The following is a 20,057-nucleotide window of genomic DNA, read 5'->3' as shown; positions in this document are numbered from 1 at the left end:
TGATGAAATACATATTTTTAAAGTTCCTCCTTATGATGCATCAAATCTTTTAGACTGCAAAGGTTCTGTGGTCCATATAATCAGAATGTGCACATGATGCTAACCAAGGCAATAGTTTCTTACTGCATCTACACCTTCCCATCAGTCCCAGCTCCTATATTACAATATAACAAAGTTTTGGGGAGAAGGGTGTTTTTATTTATCTCTAATTTTGGTGCATACAATTAGAACTGCTCTTTTATTGAAATCAAAACAGAGTTTTTGTGGCAAGTCCTTTTTGCAAGCTATTGTAATAGAATGGATACATTTTTTTTAATTTATTCACTTTACATCCCAATTGTAGCCTTCTCTCTTGTCTCCTCCCAGTCCCATACTTGCTCCCACTTGCCCCTATCTCCCCCCTAGTCCACTGAAAAGGTGGAGTCCTCCTCCCCTACCAACAGACCCCAGGCTGTCAAGTCTCATCCAGGCTGCCTGCATCCTCTTCCAATATGGTCTGGCCAGGTCTCCCAGACAGGAGGAAGTGACTGAAGAGCAAGCAACAGAGTCCAAGTCAGAGACAGACCTTGGTTCCCTTACTAGAGGACCTACTAGTGGAGACTGAACTGCCTATCAGCTACATCTGTGCAGGGGGTCTGAGTCCTCTCCATGCATGATCTTTGATTGGTGCATAAGTCTCAGCAGGCCACCCTGGGCCCATATTTGTTGACTCTGTTGGTCTTCTTGTGGAACTCCTACCCCCTCTGTATCTTTCTATCCTCTCTCCCCCATACACACACACACACTCATCCATAAGACTCCCTGCTCTCTGTCCAAAGTTTGGCTGTGAGTCTTAGCATCTGATTAGATCCCCTGCTGGGTGGAATCTTTCAAAGGACATTTCCCTCTCTTCTACTGCTTCTGGTATCTATTCTATTTGCCCTTCTGAGTGAGAATTAAGCATCTTCCCAAGAGTTCTCCTTGTTGCTTAGCTTACATGTACCTCCTCACAAAGTACCTTTCTCATTGCCATTGAGTAATTTACTCTTTTGCCTCTTTACCTTTGTTTTTGCAAATTTTTTCACGATTTTCATTTATTATAAAGACATAAAATAGATAAATATTAAGTATTTCTGTGTTCTTTATTATAATTTGGGGGGTCATCAGAACTACACCTTAACGTCAATTTTGGATATCAAGTTTTAAAGTTATCAACATTGCATATTATCATCAAACTAGCACCTTCTAGGTAAACGCATTTGTTCTGTCTACCACTTAATTCCACATGACTTGAAGGGATTTCAGCATCATCTCTTCACCACTCCACATCCTTCTCAAAGAACTTGGGAACTACGGGGTTATACTGGCTGGCCTATTAGCCAGACACTTCCGTTTCCAATCCTGAACACTTTCTAGTACTCATAATGACAGCTGTTTTTTGTTTTGTTTTGTTTTGTTTTTTCATAATACCTGGTTGTACTAATTCTAGGTAGTTTACAATATCGCTTATTCCTGCAACCACCCCACACACTGCCATCACCATGCCTGTGTTTAGGATCTGAAACCCAGTGTGGCTCACCAACTTGCTCAACCCCAAAGCCAACAAAAGCATGAATTTCCAGACCAGGCATGGTGGCACACATTTTTAATCCCAGGCAGAGGCAGGTGGATTTCTTCGTGGCCAGACTGCTCTACAAGGTGAGTTCAAGGATAGCCAAGACTAAATTGAGACCCTGTCTCAAAAACAAACAATAAGTCTGGCCTTCTGACACTCAATACACAATTGGTTTCTTCTACCTCTAAGAAGCATGCTCATTTTTCTATCATCCGACTCCTGACTAGTTCACCCCAGGAAGCACCTGTAGAGAAGATTGGCTCTCTGATAATTCCTTCTACTTCCTAAAGCAGTGGGTTGTTACATTTTGGTCGGAGTCGATGTCACAGTATCAGGAAATTCTCTCTCTCTCTCTCTCTCTCTCTCTCTCTCTCTCTCTCTCTCTCTCTCTCTCTGTCTCCAGCTGAAGGCAGGACAATTAGCACCATATGTATCCTTGTATGCCTGTATCTTGAAATGCTTTAAGCAATTAGATAGCCTAAGGGGAGTTGCATTCTCTTCAGTTTCAACTCCATTGGTTGTATGTAGAAATAAAATAAGTATATATTATCATCAAATAACAGGAGGGAAACTGCCATCATTGTAAGAAGAATCTCTGCCAGCACTGATAATTAATTACCATATTGTCAGCTGAACCCCATTGCCCGAAGCAGATTGTGCAGGAAGCCAACAGCTAATCCTCCGTGCAGTTCTGAAAACTCTCACTGTTTATAACCCACCAGCCAGAGCTGCCTGCAGACAGCTGATTTTCAGTTTCTGGTGCAAGCAAAATGATCCTCTGGGCGTAGAAACCAATAACTAACTTGATCTTTGCCTTTGTCTCTGCTGGGCAGAACCTGAAGCGTGTGGCCGAGACCTGGATGGATGAATTCGCCGAGTACATTTACCAGCGACGGCCAGAGTACAGGCACCTCTCCACCGGGGACATCTCTGCCCAGAAGGAGTTGCGAAAACGGCTCAAGTGCAAGGACTTCAAGTGGTTCATGGCTGCAGTGGCCTGGGACGTGCCTAAGTACTACCCTCCGGTAGAGCCCCTGCCTGCCGCGTGGGGGGAGGTGAGGAGACTGCCCTACCAGAGAGAACCTGACCCTCACCCTCTGAGGTGGGAGGGACAACCAAACCCTTCCCCCCTCCCCATAGCTCGAGAAGTGAGAGACTGCCCAAACCAACCCTCTTTTCTCCTTCACCCCCCCCCCTGCAGGTTAACTTAAAACACCCTCCCCTTTCTCCCCTCCCCCTCGTCCGCCGTAAATGAGTGCCTTAACCTCCTCTTAGGATGTGGGATTCGATCCACAGAGCCTACATCCCATCCAACAATTAGTGAACACTGTTGATGCTACAAAATAGATATTTTTAAAATGTGCCTCAAAAATGTTTTAACTTGAGATTGGCAGAATTGCCCTGGGAGCTCATGGAGAATCAAAACAACATCTTGTAAGTAAGTATGATCAAGTATATGATATGATAAAACTTGTGATCAGATGTAAGAAAGTCCTTCACTTTTCATCAGCCGTATTGCTGTTCATGTACGTAAGGACAAAGCAGTGGAGGGCTAAGCTACTTTTCTAACCAGGGTATGCCGTGCATCATCAGGAAGAAAGGCAAGGCATATGGGAGCCTCATTTGCTTCTTAACTGAATACCAACCTTCCTACTTTTCAACACTCTGACCTGATCTTATTCATGATCTCAAGTGAAAAGATAGAAATAGCCTTGGGTCTGAGAGTTAAAACAACCATTTTTGGGAATAAAATGGATGATTCCACCACTCTGTTCATTCAATACTATTACCGTAAGCTTTTCCCCTACAGAAAAGGAGTGTGCGAAAACCAAGACAGTCCAACAGGATGAATTTAGTCTAGTAATTTAATAATTTAACCTGCCTTTAGAAGAGGATCTCAAGGTCAAATCTGGCTGCATGTTCTCGCCATCCCAAGGCCAACTGCTGGGCATGTCCAGGAGCCTTTAAATCATTGTCCTTGGTTGCGTGGTTTGGTTGAGATCTCATTGCCTAGTTAGTGTTTCTGGTCACCCCACTGTGAAAAACAGCTGCTTAATCCAAGTGAAAAGATGAACGGCTGATGATGGGTATCGGTTGGTGGAGCACTTGTCTAGAACGCACAAAATACACTTGTCCAGAATAGAACGCTGGTTCTGTCTTCACCATTGCATAAAAAAGGTATGGTGCCCGTGCCTGTTATCTCATCACTCGGGAGGAGGAGACAGGAGAATCAGAAGTTTAAGGTCATCCTCACATACACTTTCATTTGGGTCTCAAAAATGAATAAGAAAAAGAGGTTGGTTTCTGACAGTAATTTGTATATTAGCCAGTTTCTTAAGGAAATGCAACCAGCCCTGATGAGACCTGATAAGCTAGGGTCAGATAGAAGGGGAGCAGGTCCTTCCCTCTCAAGGGACTAGGAAAAGAGTATAGGGAGAGAAGAAGGAGGGTGGGTGTGAGTGGGAGGAGACAAGGGAGGAGGCCACAGCTGGGGATACACAATGAATAAATTGTAGTAAATAAATATATAAATAGAATTAATTAAAAAAAAAAGAAAATGACTAATTGTACAGAACATATCTGTGAGAGATCTTTAACATTTTCACACTTGTATGTTTTTTTCCAGGGGGATTTTTGTTTATCTTTGTTTGGGTTATATTGGGAGATTTTCTTGTTTGTTTTTTAAGAGAGAATCTCTTGTGTGTAGCTTAAGCTGACCTCCAACTCATGATCCACCTGTCTACCATGCAGGTGTGCATTCTGTGTCTGGGTTGGGAGTTATTTTAAAATAAGCATCTTATTTTAGAATAATTCCATTTACATACACATTGTGATTGTAATATAGAAAGTTCAGGTACATCCTGTACCCAGTTGCTTATACTAATGGCCTTTAGTACTTACCAAATTTACTAGAAGATTATCAAGTTAATTGATTCTTAGTAGGGCAGTGACACTCACTATAGCTTATTTAGATTTAACCAGTTGGGTTTTTGTTTTGTTTTTGCTTTGTTTTTGTTTTTTGTTTTACTAAAGTCTCTTTTTCTTTCCAGGATCCAATCCAGTATCTGAGAGGGCTTTGTAACATCCTACAAACTTTAAAGGGATTGTTAGAAGAGACTTAGCTCCTAAGCAAGGCAGTAGATCAGCCTCTGTTTAGTAAAACAGTGAAAAGAGGAGTGCAGACACTGGGTCACAGGAGGGAAGTACAAACCAACAACAACATAAACACAAGACCCTGTGAGGGTCCTGAGCAAAGAAGTAGGAAACTCATGGTCTCACTCAGTTATAGCCTGAGTCACTTGCCACCTGCTTCTCCACGCCATCCTGATTCTGGGTAAACAGTTACTAAGCAAAAACAATGGTTCTGGTTGTTGGGACTCTGCTTGTGAACAATATGTTACAGACAATAAACGGTTCTCGGCTGTCTCCTAGCTCAGTCCCTGGTGCTCCCTTTCTGCCCTAAATCAAGAACTCCAAACCTCTCAGCCCTTCCTACATAACCTCTGACTTCACCTCTTGGTAGCCCTAGCGTAATCTTCTCTAGACACACCGACTTCGCCATTTTTCAGACACGCCAAGCACAGTCCCAGTTCATGCCTTTGCACTGCAGCTTCCACCCCTTCGACTCTTCCTGCCCCTGGAGCTCTTCTATGCCTCCTGCCATCACGTTCTTTGGGACCTAACTCCAAAGGACTGGCAGCTCAGTGAAACTTTCTATGGTCAGCCTAATTCAAATTTGTAGTAGCCTGCACATACATAGAAATCCCCTTTCTTTCATTCCTACATTACTCTTTAGCATCCATCACTTTATCAACATACACCATTTGTTTGTCACATTTCTTATTTTCTCTACCACTGGTAGAGCAAGTCCTGTGAAACAGGGATTCCATTGGTTTACTGTATTACAAACAACTCTTTGGCAGTAAGAAATGATGCCTAGCACAGAGTAGGAACTTAATGACTATTTGTTGAAGGGGTGAAAGATGAGTGGATGGAAACCATTCCATGCTGTGTCCACGAGCCTACATGTCTACGCCTGCACAGAACACACTTGGCACTCATTCCATCCTCTTTTTCATGGGAGGGAGTCTCCAGGCTACCCCTTCATTGACCCAACAAAGGCCAGCTCTTTGGAATAACAAATTGCAAGTCATTAATACTGGTGGACTGTCAGGTCTTTCTTTGTAAAAGATTCTGTTCTATCATCCTGCGAAAAAGGAGAAATTCCAATGATTTCCAGACCCTTCCTAAGAGCCTCTCACAAGTCAGAAGAGACAAAAGTGACAACTACTGGAGACTATTACCACCTGGAAGTGATCCCATCCTCTCTTCACAATGGCAACAGTTGGATCAGAGGAGGGGTTGGGTCCAGAGGGACTAAATAGGAGTTTGAGCCATGGGATAAGTCAGTCACCCCTTAGTGCTATTCAAACAAACAAGTTTCCAGGATGCTGTGTTGAACAGGATGAGAATAGGTTTAAAGTGGAAAACCATTCTTAAATCACTGCCATATGGAGTGTCTCTTTTGTGTCAAGATATGAAATTAAAGAAAACAATCTTCCTACTATTTTCTCCTCTTCCCTTCTCCTTCTTAGAATTCATGAATTTGCTTAAGTCACATATAGTATGCCTTTATAATCCAAAAAAAGAACTTTTCAGAATCCTAAAAACCATGTGTAAGAGAGAATAAAAGATGTAAAATAGGCAGTAGCAATCATTTCCAAACAATGTTATAGATTCTTTTTAAGTGTCTGCTTTTTGCCCTCAAAGTGCCAATCTTGCCAAATCCATTTGTCATCTTGCAACTGTGCAAAAATGTTTAAATCTTTATTTTCAAAAATTCATCTCAATCTGAAAGCACATCAACTGCTTATTTAAATTCCTTCCTCAAGACAAATGTCACCCTGAACTATAAAATGTTCATAAAGTCAGGCACCCTAAATAGTTCCCACTCTTCTGAGCTTCTTCAGGCTGCTGCTCTTGACTCCTTATAACCTGTTTGCCTCCTCTCTCTGCTGACATTCTCACAGTACCCAGCATTCTCCAAATTTCCCTGCATTAGCTTCTAGAGAAGGCAATTCAATATGGGGAGATGCATTAGCTAAAAGACCAAAATGATGTTCGCCTCCTTTAAACAGATTCTATATTGTGTTGTTGATGTGGGATGCAAAGATAAAAGCCCGTACTTTTCTGCACAGGAACAACCCCTAGCATCCTTGAGCCATTTCTTGGCCTGGAAATGTAACCTAATTGATACAGTGCTTGCTTAGCATGTGTGAAGCCATGAGATCAGTCCCCAGCACCATAGAAATGGGATGTTGTTGGTATAGCTTAGATCTCAGAGAGTCATGTCAGAAGGATCATAAGTTCAAGATTGTCTTCGATTACACAGGAAGTTTAAGGTTGGCTTGGGATACATGAGATCCAGTCTTAGAAAAAAAAGAAAAGAACTTTTGTTTAAAAGAAATACCAATTTAAAAATAAAGATTTATTTTGAGTTTGAATAGTCGCAAAACTAACAGTTTATGTGCCAAGATTAGTACATTAAAAATAGGAAGCAGAGAGAAAAAAACACATGTATTTTATTCTTACTTAAAATATAGGTATTTGTATTTGGCATATGTTCATACACTAAATACTTTTCTGGCTCATGTGAAATATAAAGTAATAGTTATAACTTCATCATCTTAGTATTTAACTTACTTGTGAACCCTTTTACTTTAATTATACAGATTTATGGAATCTTAAATGAAGAATAATACTGGAAATTAAATGTTTCTTAGTTTAAATTAAATAATCTTAACTTAAAATAGAGTAAGTTTTTATTAATATGAACTGGAGCCCTGCTTATTTCTTTTCCTCATGGAGACAAGACAGAACATTCAAAGTAGCAATGCAAGAACAAATCACCATGGATGTCATCAGGCACAACACGGAGGAGAAAAAATCAGGGAGTTATGGAAGGTGGGTTTGTGTCATGTGAATTCCAGACAATGACAGACCCAGCAGAGATTAGAAGTTGCTATAAAAATAAACGAGGAGAGAATCGTGAAATCAACATGTGTAACCAGACTCTCCATAAAAACAAAAGATCAGGTACTTTACAGATCATTTTTTAAAACAATCAAATTTGAACATTAACAGTGAAACTAAAAAATTTCCCCACAGGTCTAAGCTAAAGACACGTCTAGGCACAGTAGGACTCTGGAAAAGGGCGCTAGCAATGTGAATCCTGCTGACCAGCCTTGACTAACAAGGACCTCAGAAACATTGCAGGCAGCCATGAGTTCGGGGTGTTTTGTTGTTGTTGCTGTTGTTGTTGTATGTTTTTTGTTTTGTTGTTTTTGTTGCTTTTGTGGCAGAGACACATCATATCCCCTAATCCAAGGAACAAAAATAATCTGCTGTGAGTTAGATCCAAAATGAAGAATTGGAGATCCAAGGAGACACCAAAAGCTATCAAAAAGGCAGGATCCGAGACAGAACTCAGATATACAGAACCAGAAACATATTTAAAATTAACAAGAAAGCTTTTTCTAAGGTTAAAAGACACACAGGCAGGAAGCTTTTGTGACTGGGATCGAGTCTGGAAAGACAAGGATATGACTTGTGAAAAGATAATATTGTTTTATACTTTACACACACACACACACACACACACACACACAAAACACTCCACATGAACTTTTCCCTGATAGTACAATAAAAGCAGATTGTGATTAAAAAAAAAAAAAACATACTGAGGTACAATAAGGATAAAGATGAAAATGAGACACACCCAGCTCCAACATGCAATTGAAATGTGCATATGTAGCTACACGAAGAAAACTTCAATAAAAGGCGAATTTCAAAATGAGCTAAAGAATAGTTAAAACATTGAAAGCTTGAAGAAAACATACCAATCTGGACTAGAATAGCTCCCAGATGAGGTGGCTGAAATATGAAACAAAATTTATGAACAAAGCTCTCAGAAAACTCGGGAATGGACTAAGAAAGTAAGAAATGTATTTTAGAAATGAAGTTTAAATGAGAAGAATCAAAGATCCAAAAATTCACAGTAATGAAAACTGAGGCTAAGACAGAGAGGAATACAAACAAGGAAATTAAGAGGAAGGACAGAATTCATCAAAAAATTTGCAAGAGCACAGCAGGCCCAACCTAAAAGTTCTCAAAGAACAAAGTCCTTTCCAAAATGAAAGACAAAAAAAAAAAATTTAAAACTATAACTCAAGGAAATGTTATAATGAAAGATTTGAATCAGCATGCTTGGGAAACTCAGAAGCCATCAGCAGGAAATGCTTCCAAATACAGTGATTGTATTTTTAAGATAAGAAAAAAAAATGTGCACATCAAAGTAAAAGAGAATAAATGAGATTTTGAAGTAGGATTTTTTTTTAACCAGAGGCAGTAGAACAGCATTCTAAAGATTGTAAAAACAATTAAAATACCATCCAAAGATTTTACATCAAACCAAATTATCCTTCAAGCACCAAGGCTGCTGAAAACCAGTTTATGAACATTCAAGAGCTGAGGGCTGTGTTTTTTAAAGATTTATCTTTGTTTCTTTATTTACGTGCTCAGGTATGTCTATGGCATGTGTACGCAGGTATTCGTGGCAGTTGGAGACAGTATCAGATTCAGGAGTTATAGGTTGGGAGTTGTCCTGCATAGGTGATGGGCACCAAACTCAGTCCTCTGGTGAGCCATCTCTCCAGACCAGATTGCTTTGACCAAAAAGCCTCTCTGAGAAACTTGCTAGAGGATAGACATCAGAAGGCAAAGGCTATTTGCAGAAGGTTGGATTGACTAGGAGGGAACCAGGATATGTCAACGTCATATGATCTGACAAAGCAGAAATAAATTCAGAAAAAAAAAAAAAAGAAACAGAGAAAGTGAGCAAAAAGCAGAATAAGTTTGCTGATTGTCCCACAACACTTAAGTAATAGAACATAAATATCTATGTTTAGACACTGGGGAGATGGAACAAAAGTGACAAGAAGCACAGCTAACTTTTTCTTGGAAAGGAGTACAGTTAGTCATTATCTAAAAGAAGAAAACCCCAGATATTATACAGTAGATTAATATAAAGGTGATAGAGATGCATAAGTCATGTTAAATACCAAAGATTGGAAATAGAAAACAAACAACATGACAACTGTCAAAGTAGTGATCCATATGCAGTAAATAAGTGTGTTAGAGGTGAGATCAAACGTAAACAAATCTGCTTGGGGAAAAACTGCTCTGATTGATTAGCACTGTAAAGCCAACTTACCTCCATGTTACATATGAGACACAATGAAATCAAAGTGATGGAGAAAGGTTAAAAATCAAAGAAGAAGCAAAAATGTATCAGACAAGTTCACATAATGAGAAGCAGCATTTGACATGCAACAGGAATTGGGGTGGAGTATAAAATGTTTTTTTAATGCTAAAAAAATTACATTATAATTCCAAAGACTATAAACTATTCAAAAAAATACTCTCCATAAGGCAGAACTTACTAGAAATGCAGAGACACTGGCAGAATCACACTAAGGAGGCAGCTTATATACACTCTCTTGGTCCAAACCTACACAAAATAATAGTGATTATAGAATGTAAGCCATTAGCGAACAAATGTATTTCTAATTCACAGATCTATTTCTGGAAAACTGGTTGAATTTATCTCATTTTCAAAAGCATAAACATGAAATCATGCTGATGTTATAAAGAAACAAGATTTTTTTATGTGTGTGTACAAAAAATAATAAAGTCACAAAAGTCAATACCTTATACACTCAAACTTGAATTCAAACTTGTAATTAATTCATGGGATTTTTTATTTGTTTGTTTGTTTGTTTTTGTTTGTTTGTTTTTTGCTTTTCTGAAGACAGTTTGGTGTCTTTTTAAATGTTTTAATTAATTTATGTATTTACTTGTTTGTTTATGTGTGTGTGTATGAGTCAGCTCATAACACTCATGTGAAGGTCACAGGACAACTTGAAGGAGTTGGTTCTCTCCAACCCTGAAGATTAAACTCAGAGGGTCAGTGCCTTAATCAGTGTTCTAGTGCTGTGAAGAGACACCATGGCCACTGCAACTCTTGTAAAGAAAAACTGGAGACTTGCTTAAAGTTTCAGAGTCCAATATCATCATGGCAGGGAGCATATTGGCAGACATGACAGATATGGCAGGCATGGTGCTGGAGAACCAGGTGAGAGCTACATCCTGATATATAGGCAGGGTGGGGGAGGGGAAGAGAGGAAGGAAGGGGAAAAGAAAGACAGAGACTGGGCCTAGCATGGGCTTTTAAACAAATCCCCAAGAACATACTGCAACAAGGCCACACCTCCTAATCCTTTCAAACAGTTCCACTTCCTGGTGACCAAGCATTCAAACATATGAGCCTTTGGAGGCCATTCTTTTTCAGACCATCACAGTCAGTCCTGGCAACAAGACCTTTACTTGCTAAGCCATTTGCCTGCATCAGTTTTCTCTCCAAAATTTCTAATAGTATCAATGCCGTATCAGTAAGCTCACTTGACTTTCTACTATGGACTCAAAATAGAATTCTTCACTAAATATATAAAGCAAAGATACATGGAGACATAGCTAAAGTCAATTAATTATAAGGCCAGAAAAGTAAAAGATGGGCTGAAGAGAGAAGACATCAAAGCCTGGTGTGTTGAGAGGGCCTGGAAACCAAGTACAAGAGGATCACTCTTTCTATAAATGAGACAATGCAAACCTCATAAGGAATGGTTCCTCCTGTTACAGCGCATTTACACATCTTCATTGTGTTTAAGTAAAAATGGCCCTCACAGGCTCATAGAAGTGGCACCATTTGGAACTGCGGCCTTGTTGGAGTAGGTGTGGCCCTGCTGGAGAAACCATGACCTGGGTGTGGGCTTTGAGGTTTCAAATGCTCCAACCAGGCCCAGTGTCCCTTCTGCCTACCAATCCAGATGTAGAGCTCTCAGCTACTCTCCAGCACCATGTCTGTCTGCATGCCGCCATGCTTCCCACTGTGAAGACAGTAGACTAAACCTCTGAGCTGTAAGCCACCCCCAGTTAAATGTTTTCCTTTATAAGAGTTGTAATGGACATGGTGTCTCTTCACAGCATAGAAATCCTAAGACACATAAAACGTTATAATTAGCCAAATATGGCAGCACACACCTTTAGTCCTAGCCCTTCAGAGGCCAAGGCAGTGGATCTCTTTGAGTTCAAGGACATTCTGATTTACATAGTGAGCTCTAGGAGAACAATGAGAGACTTTACGTAAAATAATTAAATAAATAGATGTTTAAAAAAGAAAAATAAAAGAACAAAGCAAAAGCTGTAAGTTTACAATGAAACACTTTTAAGGGGGGAAAACTAGAAATACAGTAGAATCCACTGACCATCATTAGCAGTTACTGAAATAACAAATCACCACTCTGAAAAACTGATATTTAAAAACAAACAGTAAATTGCTTGCTATGTGTATTTCAAGGTGGCTAAAAAATCATTGTAGTTGAGGCTTGTTTATGCAGATGTCTAGATAATTAATTTAAAAAGAAAAATAGAAATGTCAACATTTTTTAATTCATCCAATGCAATGCTAATTCAGGTAATAGTCAACACTGGATGGTAACCCCCTGAGACAAATATAAATGAAAATATTTACAATAAAATCATCAAGCAATGGTAACATCAACCGTGTGATCAATTTTACCGTCTCTGAAATATACACATAGTTTGGAAAGGAGCAGAAAATCAAAACCCATCCCGCTGAGGCAATCTTTTGGCAAAATGACAACAAATAAACTGTGCAGGTTAAAGCCTTTAATTCCAGCACTTGGAGGCTGAGGTGGAAAATGTCGAGGACAGCCTGGCCTACGTAGCAGAGAATATTTCAAGAGGAGGAGAGGCAGCAGGGGAGACATCAGATTATACTAGCTGAAGATTTTAGCTATAAATTTAGTCTCCAGGAAATTCAGGAGTAAAAGAATCTTCTTAAAAGATTCTTAAAAAAACAAAAAACAAACAAAAGCAAAACCAAACAAAACCCTCAAGTAGAGACGTATGGACAAAAAGTAGTAGGGATGGCATGCCAGACTACAGTATTTACAAGACAACACAAACACAATGAAGTGACATTGACAGAGTTATGAATAAAATAAACTACCTGAAAGAAGGTTACATCTAGAAGAAGGGTACGTGTGGGTGTGGAGGTACTAGGCATTGGTGACATTAGGGTCTCCGTCTTTCTCTTTCTCTGCGTATGTGTCCCTCCCTCAGTTCTTCCTCCTCTCTCCTCTTCATTTTGAGTTTAACAGAACATTAAAGGTGAAATGACATGAGACTGGCTACTTTTCTCCAGCACAACAGGGAAGAGTTGGAAATTTATAAAGGAACGAGACAAAATACAGGGTTTTATTTTTCTTTGTTCATTGATCAGCCCACAGAAATCTTCATAGGCTAGGTATGGTTGTACCCACCTTCAATCCCAACACTTGGGAGAAAAAAGCAGGAGCCTCAGAAATTTAACATTGACCTCACTTACAAAACGAGTTCAAAGCCAGTTTACGCTACATGAGACTCTGTCTCAAAAAAAAAAATAGAGAAGAAAAATGCATAATAAAGATTTTGTTAATATACTGCCTTTGAAGGCATGTGGAAACTATAGGGGAAGAGCTACCATCAGCATGTTTTGAGGAGAAAGTCAAACATCAGCATTTTCTTATTACTTGTACCCTAGGGCTAAACTCACTATAGTATATTAAAAACATAGCATACCACCCTAACGTGTTTGAATGAGATAATGCTTGAATAACATAATACTTTGCTCAAATTTTGAGATATTTATTAGATATTACTCATGTAGAATAACATGAGACAAGATGAAACCAGATGGCCTGTGTGTGTGTGTGTGTGTGTGTGTGTGCAAGAATTATTTATTTGCCAGTAAAAAAAAATAACTTTTAAAATAATTCTATGAATGTAAAGATGTGTAGGGTAATTGATATTTTTTAAATGCTTGTTAGTTAAATCCTCCAAATACGCATGTATAAAGAAAAGGGGAAAAAAAGCATGAAGAAGAAGGTACCTGTGGTGGGAGATTCCCTTCACCACAGCAGAAGTTACATTGTAGCAATCTGAACTAATGGCACCAATCACAAAGGTTGAAACCTGAACACAAAAAGTAGTGAACTGAGCCCTGGAGCTCTTTAGCCACTCTTCCGTTAGTGTAATGATTTCTGATGGGTCCATGTCTCCACAATCATGGCATAGCAGCCTATAATAGCGTTAGAATCCACTCTTCTTTTGTCCCAGCCTGTACAGTACACTGAAGTACAGAGTCACAACTCATCCCTTTTTGCCAATAGGCCACTTGATATAATTGCATTACCATGACCAAGTAGAATGTCATAATTTTGGTAACCTTACACTATAAGTTTGTAGTTAGACAGTAAAGGGCTACATATCTATTCGCTTCCCTGATTCCTCTGTTCTGCAAACATGGCAAGAGCTCCCGCTGTCACCTGCAAAGCATAGTATGCAATGCCTGGCAAACTGATGGGACAAATGAGAGGTGGTTAGTCTCAGTTCCTCACAGGATAACACGTCGATTCGCTGCTATTGAATTCCCAGGCATGCTGGTTATTCCCATTCCAGCATCTGCATTTGCTAAATGTGTTAGGATAACACAAGTTATTTTAACCTTTCTCTGCTTTCTGAGCAGTGAAGTGAGGACAGCAGTCTCTACTGTAGGGCTGGCTGAGAATTAGCTTGTCATAATTCAAGTAAAGCTTTTATCTCATAGCACATTATCGACAGACATCCCCTGTTCGTGCTGAAAGGGATCACGGCCCTGAAAACACTAGTGGTAGGAAGAATACAGGTAACAATTTGCACATCCAAATTAATGATCGACAGTAAATAGAGAGCTGTTTATACGAGCCTCTGCAGTGGCAGGAAGTGTAGGATTACACAAAGACCTGCATGCGCTATAGTTATTGATAACGAAATTTAAAGGAACCCGCTTCTAAAAGAAAAATTAAACTGAACTTACTTCTATATTTACTCTTCTAACTGAAGATGAGTAAATATTTACTCCTGGGGGAAACTGGATTTCCCTTCCTTAAAATGTACAGTCTTGCAGAAAACATTCTGAATAGCAGTTTCAAGGGTTTACTAAGAGGAATCTCTTACAATCTTCAGGCTCCTGCAAAGAATCCTTTCTTGACAAGCGCCTTCCCTCCAAGCCCTGCTGGTTAGCTTCTTCTCTCACATGAATTCATTGGAAGGAAAGGCCACTCCCAATCACCATGTGATCTTCGTGTTATAGTAAAGAAACCAAATTGGGGGAAATAAATTATTTCAATGGTGCTAGACCCAACTGTGGCATGCTGTGAGAGAATGAGAGTCAAGAGATCAAGTGTTTAACCCATCTGATGCCTCAGTCAAACTGAGCAGAGCAATTCTCCAATGCTTTTTTTTCCCTCATTCCCGTCCTTCTTCCTTTTCTCCCTCCACTCCGTGCAAAGAGCAAGATTGCTTGTGAAACTAAGAAGCAGACCGGCTTTGTATTTCTCAGCTCATTTGTATATTCCCCTGACTTCAGGCACCTCTGAACTTGGTTACAAATTGCTAATGATGTAAACTGGGAAGAAGCTCAGAGGTGGCTGCCTCAGCTGTGCGTGTTTCCATGGAATCCTGAAAGTTAGAGAAAGCAGAATTTGAAAGAAAAAAAAAAAAAGGCTTACCACTTTTTTTTTTTTTTTTTTTTTTTTGGCTGCAATTACTGCTTCTCTGTTAACCACAGCCCTGTGGGGAATTTCCAAAGGGTTCTTTCTTCCGGGGCAATTACACACGACCATGAAATAAACAGATAGCACCGCACGTCGCCACAGCTTTTCTGCTGATGTATACAGTGAGGGTTGAGGTGCGGGGGCACTGCGTTGGTGTAGGCTATAATCAGCATAAGACGTAGCATGCTTACTAAGAGTGCTGTCTTCTAACTCTCACCCCCCCCGCAAAGAATCTTCCTCCTTCTTTGCTAGGTCACTTTCCTGCAGACCCTGAAGCATGGCTTCTTCTCTCCCATGAATTCATTGAAAGCAAAAGCCACTCCCAGTTTCCACCAAGTGTGCACATTATGGTCTTCTTTGTGTTGCGGTGAAACACTAACATAGAGCTTGCCTTTTACCAATGGGATTGCTTGTGTCCACCTTCCTGGGCAACCATCGGCGCGGACTAGCTTAGCAAGTGGTTTATCATCCTGTGTGTCCGTCCATCCCTGCACTTTGCTGGGAGACTTCTTGTTGCTCTTTCCACTGCATTGTTTATCACAAACACGTTTAAGATGTCTACAACCGGAGCTGTATAGATGGTTCTGTGGCTAAGAAAGCGTGCTGCTCTTACGAGTTCAGTTTCTAGGGTCTATATGGTGGCTAGTAACCTCCTATTGCTCCAGCTCATCCAGCTCAAGGGTTCCAAGAACCTCTTCTGGTCTCCCAGGCTCCGTTATGCATGTGGTGACCACAAACTTTTGCAAACAAATGATATATGTATGCGTGTGTGTGTGTGTGAGAGAGAGAGAGAGAGAGAGAGAGAGAGAGAGAGAGAAATAAAATAGAATATATTATTTCTCTACTCCTGATTTAATTTGATAGGTTTTATGTGTCAAGAAATTGATCCATTTCTTCCGTATTTTCTTCTGAATGTCACTGCACTTGCACATCAGTCATCTCTAATTATACTAATCAGGACCACCCCTCCTGGCTCTCTCTCTGGCTGGCTTGGTAACCAACTTTTTGTTCATTAATTCTTTGGATTATTCTTTTAGTCTTTATTTCTGCTTTAATCTTTTCTAAGATATGGAGTGAGTTATTTGATATCTCTTTGACTTTTTTAAGGTGAGCACTTATTACTCTGAGTGTTCTTCTTGGATGCCTTTGCTGTGTCTCAAATACTCTGGTAATCCATGCTTTCAGTTTCTCTTGATCTAGGAATTTTAAATCTTCCTGGTTTTTTCAATGATCTACTGATGACTCAATAGTGTACTGTTCAGCCTCCATGTGCTTGCATAGTTTCTTTGTTCAGTATCTCTACCATTTCTGTATCTGGATTAGGCAACTTAGGAGTTACAGTCTTTTGACGACATCGTGTTGTCTTGCTTTTTTGTTGTTGTTATTTATTGTGTTTCTGTGTTAAAATTTGTGCATCTGTTATTTTCGATATCTCTTCTGACTTTATTTGGTGATCTTCTTAGCAAGGGCCCTACACTTGAGGGCTTAATCTTTTTTTTTTTTTTTCCATTCAAGATTCCTTTATTGAGAATTTTCTGTTCAGCTTGGTATTCCATTTTTTTTCTTTATTAATTACACTTTATTCACTTTGTATCCCCCCTGTTCCCTCCCTCCTCCCTTCCCAATCCCTCCCTTCCTCCACCCTGTGTCTGCATGCCCCTCCCCAAATCCACTGATAGAGGAGGTCTTCTTTTCCTTCCTTCTGATCCTAGTGAATTAGGGTCTCATCAGGAGTGACTGCATTGTAAGCATCACACAGAGAAGATTAAAGAAAAAGAACACTTTTAGATGAAGTTTCTCTTTCCTAACTGAGAAGCCATAACTGGAGATAAATGCTACACGCTCTTTTTATTGTTTTGTTCCTCTGTACTTGGAGCTGTCCTGTTGCCCTACTCTGATCTCCAGGACACTTACAGTCTTCATTTGGAAGAGTTCACTGTTTCTTATCCTGACCCCTAGCTCTCTCCCTTTCACTTAAAGGCAATTTCATAATCTACTCCCTTACCCTGGAAGATCTTTATTTTGTTGCTGTTGTTTTTTTTTTTTTTAACAACCATCTTAGTGATTAGGGAACAGCACCCCACTGTGGCTTTTGCATTTCTGTAATGACTAATATGTTACATATGCATTATGTGTGTGTGTGTGTGTGTATGGCCATCGTGTATCTTCCTTGGAGACACAGTAATCAAGTTTTGCACAGGTCTGAACTAGATTAGTTGCTTTTTGTTTCAAGCTATAGGAGTCTTTTTCATATTTGGATATTAAGCCTTTATCCCACATGTTATTTGTAAATATTTTCTTCAGTCTAATGGGTTGTTTTTTCATTTTTACAATGGTCCTTCAATGTATAATTTTTTTTTATTTCAATAACATCTATTTTTCAGTATTACCAGTTAGGCGTCATATTGAGACAGAGAGAAAGAGATTTCCCAAAACAAATATCCTAAGAGTTTACTCCTGTATATTTTGTTTTGTTTTCTGAAAGTTCTATAATTTTGGTTCTGATATTTAGGTCTTTGGCTCATGTACATAGTTTGAGTTAGGACCAAACACCATTGTTTTGCCTACAGGTATCTATTTTTTTTTCCAGACATCATTTGTTGAAAAGACTGTTTTGTTTGGTTTGTTTTTCTTGGCATCCTTGCCAAAAATAATTTGACCATACATGCAAGGTGTTTTTTTTTTTTTTCTGGGCTCTCTAGCCTGCCCCATCAGTCTCTATGCCTGTCTTTATATGAAGCCTTAATTACTGTAGTAAGCTTCAGATCAAGATGTGTGGTTTCTTTTAACTTTGATGTTTTTTTTAAGTTTGCTTTAGATGCTCAGGATCCTCTGATGACCCAAATGAATTTAAGAACAGGTCTTTCTATTTCTAAAACTAAAAAACAAACAAAAAAAATCATTGAGATTTTTGATAGACATTGGCCTAAACAGATTTAGATCTGTATCTGTGGATAATATTAACAATTTAATGTCAAATATCCCAAACCATGGACACAAGGAATACATATAATATTTTCATGAAGTCTTTCCCAGTCTTACTGCCCTTCTATCTTCTCGGATATCAACTGCTGCTGAACAAGCTCCCCAAACTTTTAACCTGTCCCTCCCCTGTCCCACAGATCAATTCCATAGTGCCTCTCTCCCTAGAGAAGAACCAGTGAGGGAGAGTGGAGGGAAGTACTCTGCCCTGAAGTGACACCTGACTCTATCATTCTTAGCCCCAGCCTTTTCTGTCACTGTGGTTTGACTGCCTCCTCGGAGGAGAAATGGGCAGAAACTTGTTTAGTCATGATACATTTTTTTCATATTTATTTATTTTTATTCACATGTATGTGCATCTGCTTACATGAGTTTCTGTCCACCATGTGTTTGCAGGAGACCCTGGATGCCAAAAAGCAACAAATCCCCCGAAACTGGAGTCATAGGCCACTGTGAGCTACCTGGTGTGGGTTCTGGGAACCAAAAGGGGTCTTCTGCAGTAGCAGTATAACCTAAGTGCTGAACCATGTCTCTAGCGCGCACACACACACACACACACACACACACACACACACACACAGAGTTCTGTACACAACTTAAAGGAGTCCCATTTGTAATGGACTGCCTTATGTCTTTCCGAAATCCCTGTACTGAAACCCTAAAGACCCCATCGCACATCCTGCTGCATTTGGAGTAATGTAGAGTGGAAGATGTCCTAGGAGTGGGACATCAAGGGGATTAGGTTCTGTTAAGAAGGGGGACTAAGCAATGTGAGATCACAGAGAGAAAAAAAAAAAAAACACTGAAAAAAAGAAGAAAAAAAAAGAAAAGAAAAAGTAGTCATCTGCAAGTCACAGAGAAGCAGAGGAGCCTCAGAAGCCGTGCCAGTCCTGATGGACCACACCTACAATCCCAGCACTCAAGAGGTGGGAGGGAGTAAGAAGACAACTATAAATACAAACCAGAATGGGCTCCATGCCCATGACAACAATGGTTATGTAATGAGACCCTGTCTCAACACCACAAAAATAATGAAAGAAAGAAAGAAAGAAAGAAAGAAAGAAAGAAAGAAAGAAAGAAAGAAAGAAAGAAAGAAAGAAAGAAAGAGAAGGAGTGGAGAGAAACAGGGAAAAAGGGGAAGAAAGAAAGAAAGAAAGAAGGAAGGAAGGAAGGAAGGAAGGAAGGAAGGAAGGAAAGAAAGAAAGAAAGAGAAGGAGTGGAGAGAAACAGGGAAAAAGGGGAAGAAAGAAAGAAAGAAGGAAGGAAGGAAGGAAGGAAGGAAGGAAGGAAGGAAGGAAAGAAAAAGAAAGAGAAGGAGTGGAGAGAAACAGGGAAAAAAAGGGTGTTTTTTTGAGACCAGGGCCTCATGTAGCACAGGCTGGTCTTGAACTCCAAAGACGACTAAAATGTCTCATGTTCTTACCTGCACCCTCCAGATGCCAGAATGGCAAGTGTGTGCTATCACAGTTGGCTTATATAGTGCCAAGGAACAAACCCGGAGATTCAGAAGTGCCGGGCAAGCACTCTACCCACTAAGGAATGGCCTCAGCCCTGCCACTAATTTTCTTAGAAACTTCTTTTGTTTGTTGCATCTTGTTTTAGTCTCAGTTTTTTCTGCTCTGCTTCGTTTTCAGTAGGAAATAATCTTACTCTGTCCCCGAGGAAAGGTACGTCTTGTTTTGTTTCTTCCCATTCTCCAGCCAAAT

At 39.7% G+C, this 20,057-nt stretch overlaps 1 protein-coding gene across 3 annotated transcripts in view; it reads left to right on the top strand.

Annotated features, from left to right (window-relative positions):
• Positions 1 to 20,057, top strand: part of Galntl6 (polypeptide N-acetylgalactosaminyltransferase like 6) — a 1,307,600-nt gene that overhangs the window by 1,240,713 nt on the left and 46,830 nt on the right. For all 3 annotated transcript variants that reach the window (XM_060381810.1, XM_060381809.1, XM_060381811.1), the window contains one exon: positions 2,428 to 2,649. In XM_060381810.1, the coding sequence (XP_060237793.1) occupies positions 2,428 to 2,649 (222 nt within the window). The remainder of the gene's footprint in view (positions 1 to 2,427; positions 2,650 to 20,057) is intronic.

Source organism: Meriones unguiculatus, chromosome 4 (genome assembly GCF_030254825.1).
Source record: "Meriones unguiculatus strain TT.TT164.6M chromosome 4, Bangor_MerUng_6.1, whole genome shotgun sequence".
Lineage (NCBI taxonomy): Eukaryota > Metazoa > Chordata > Mammalia > Rodentia > Muridae > Meriones > Meriones unguiculatus.
This window is presented reverse-complemented; position numbering and strand designations above follow the sequence as displayed.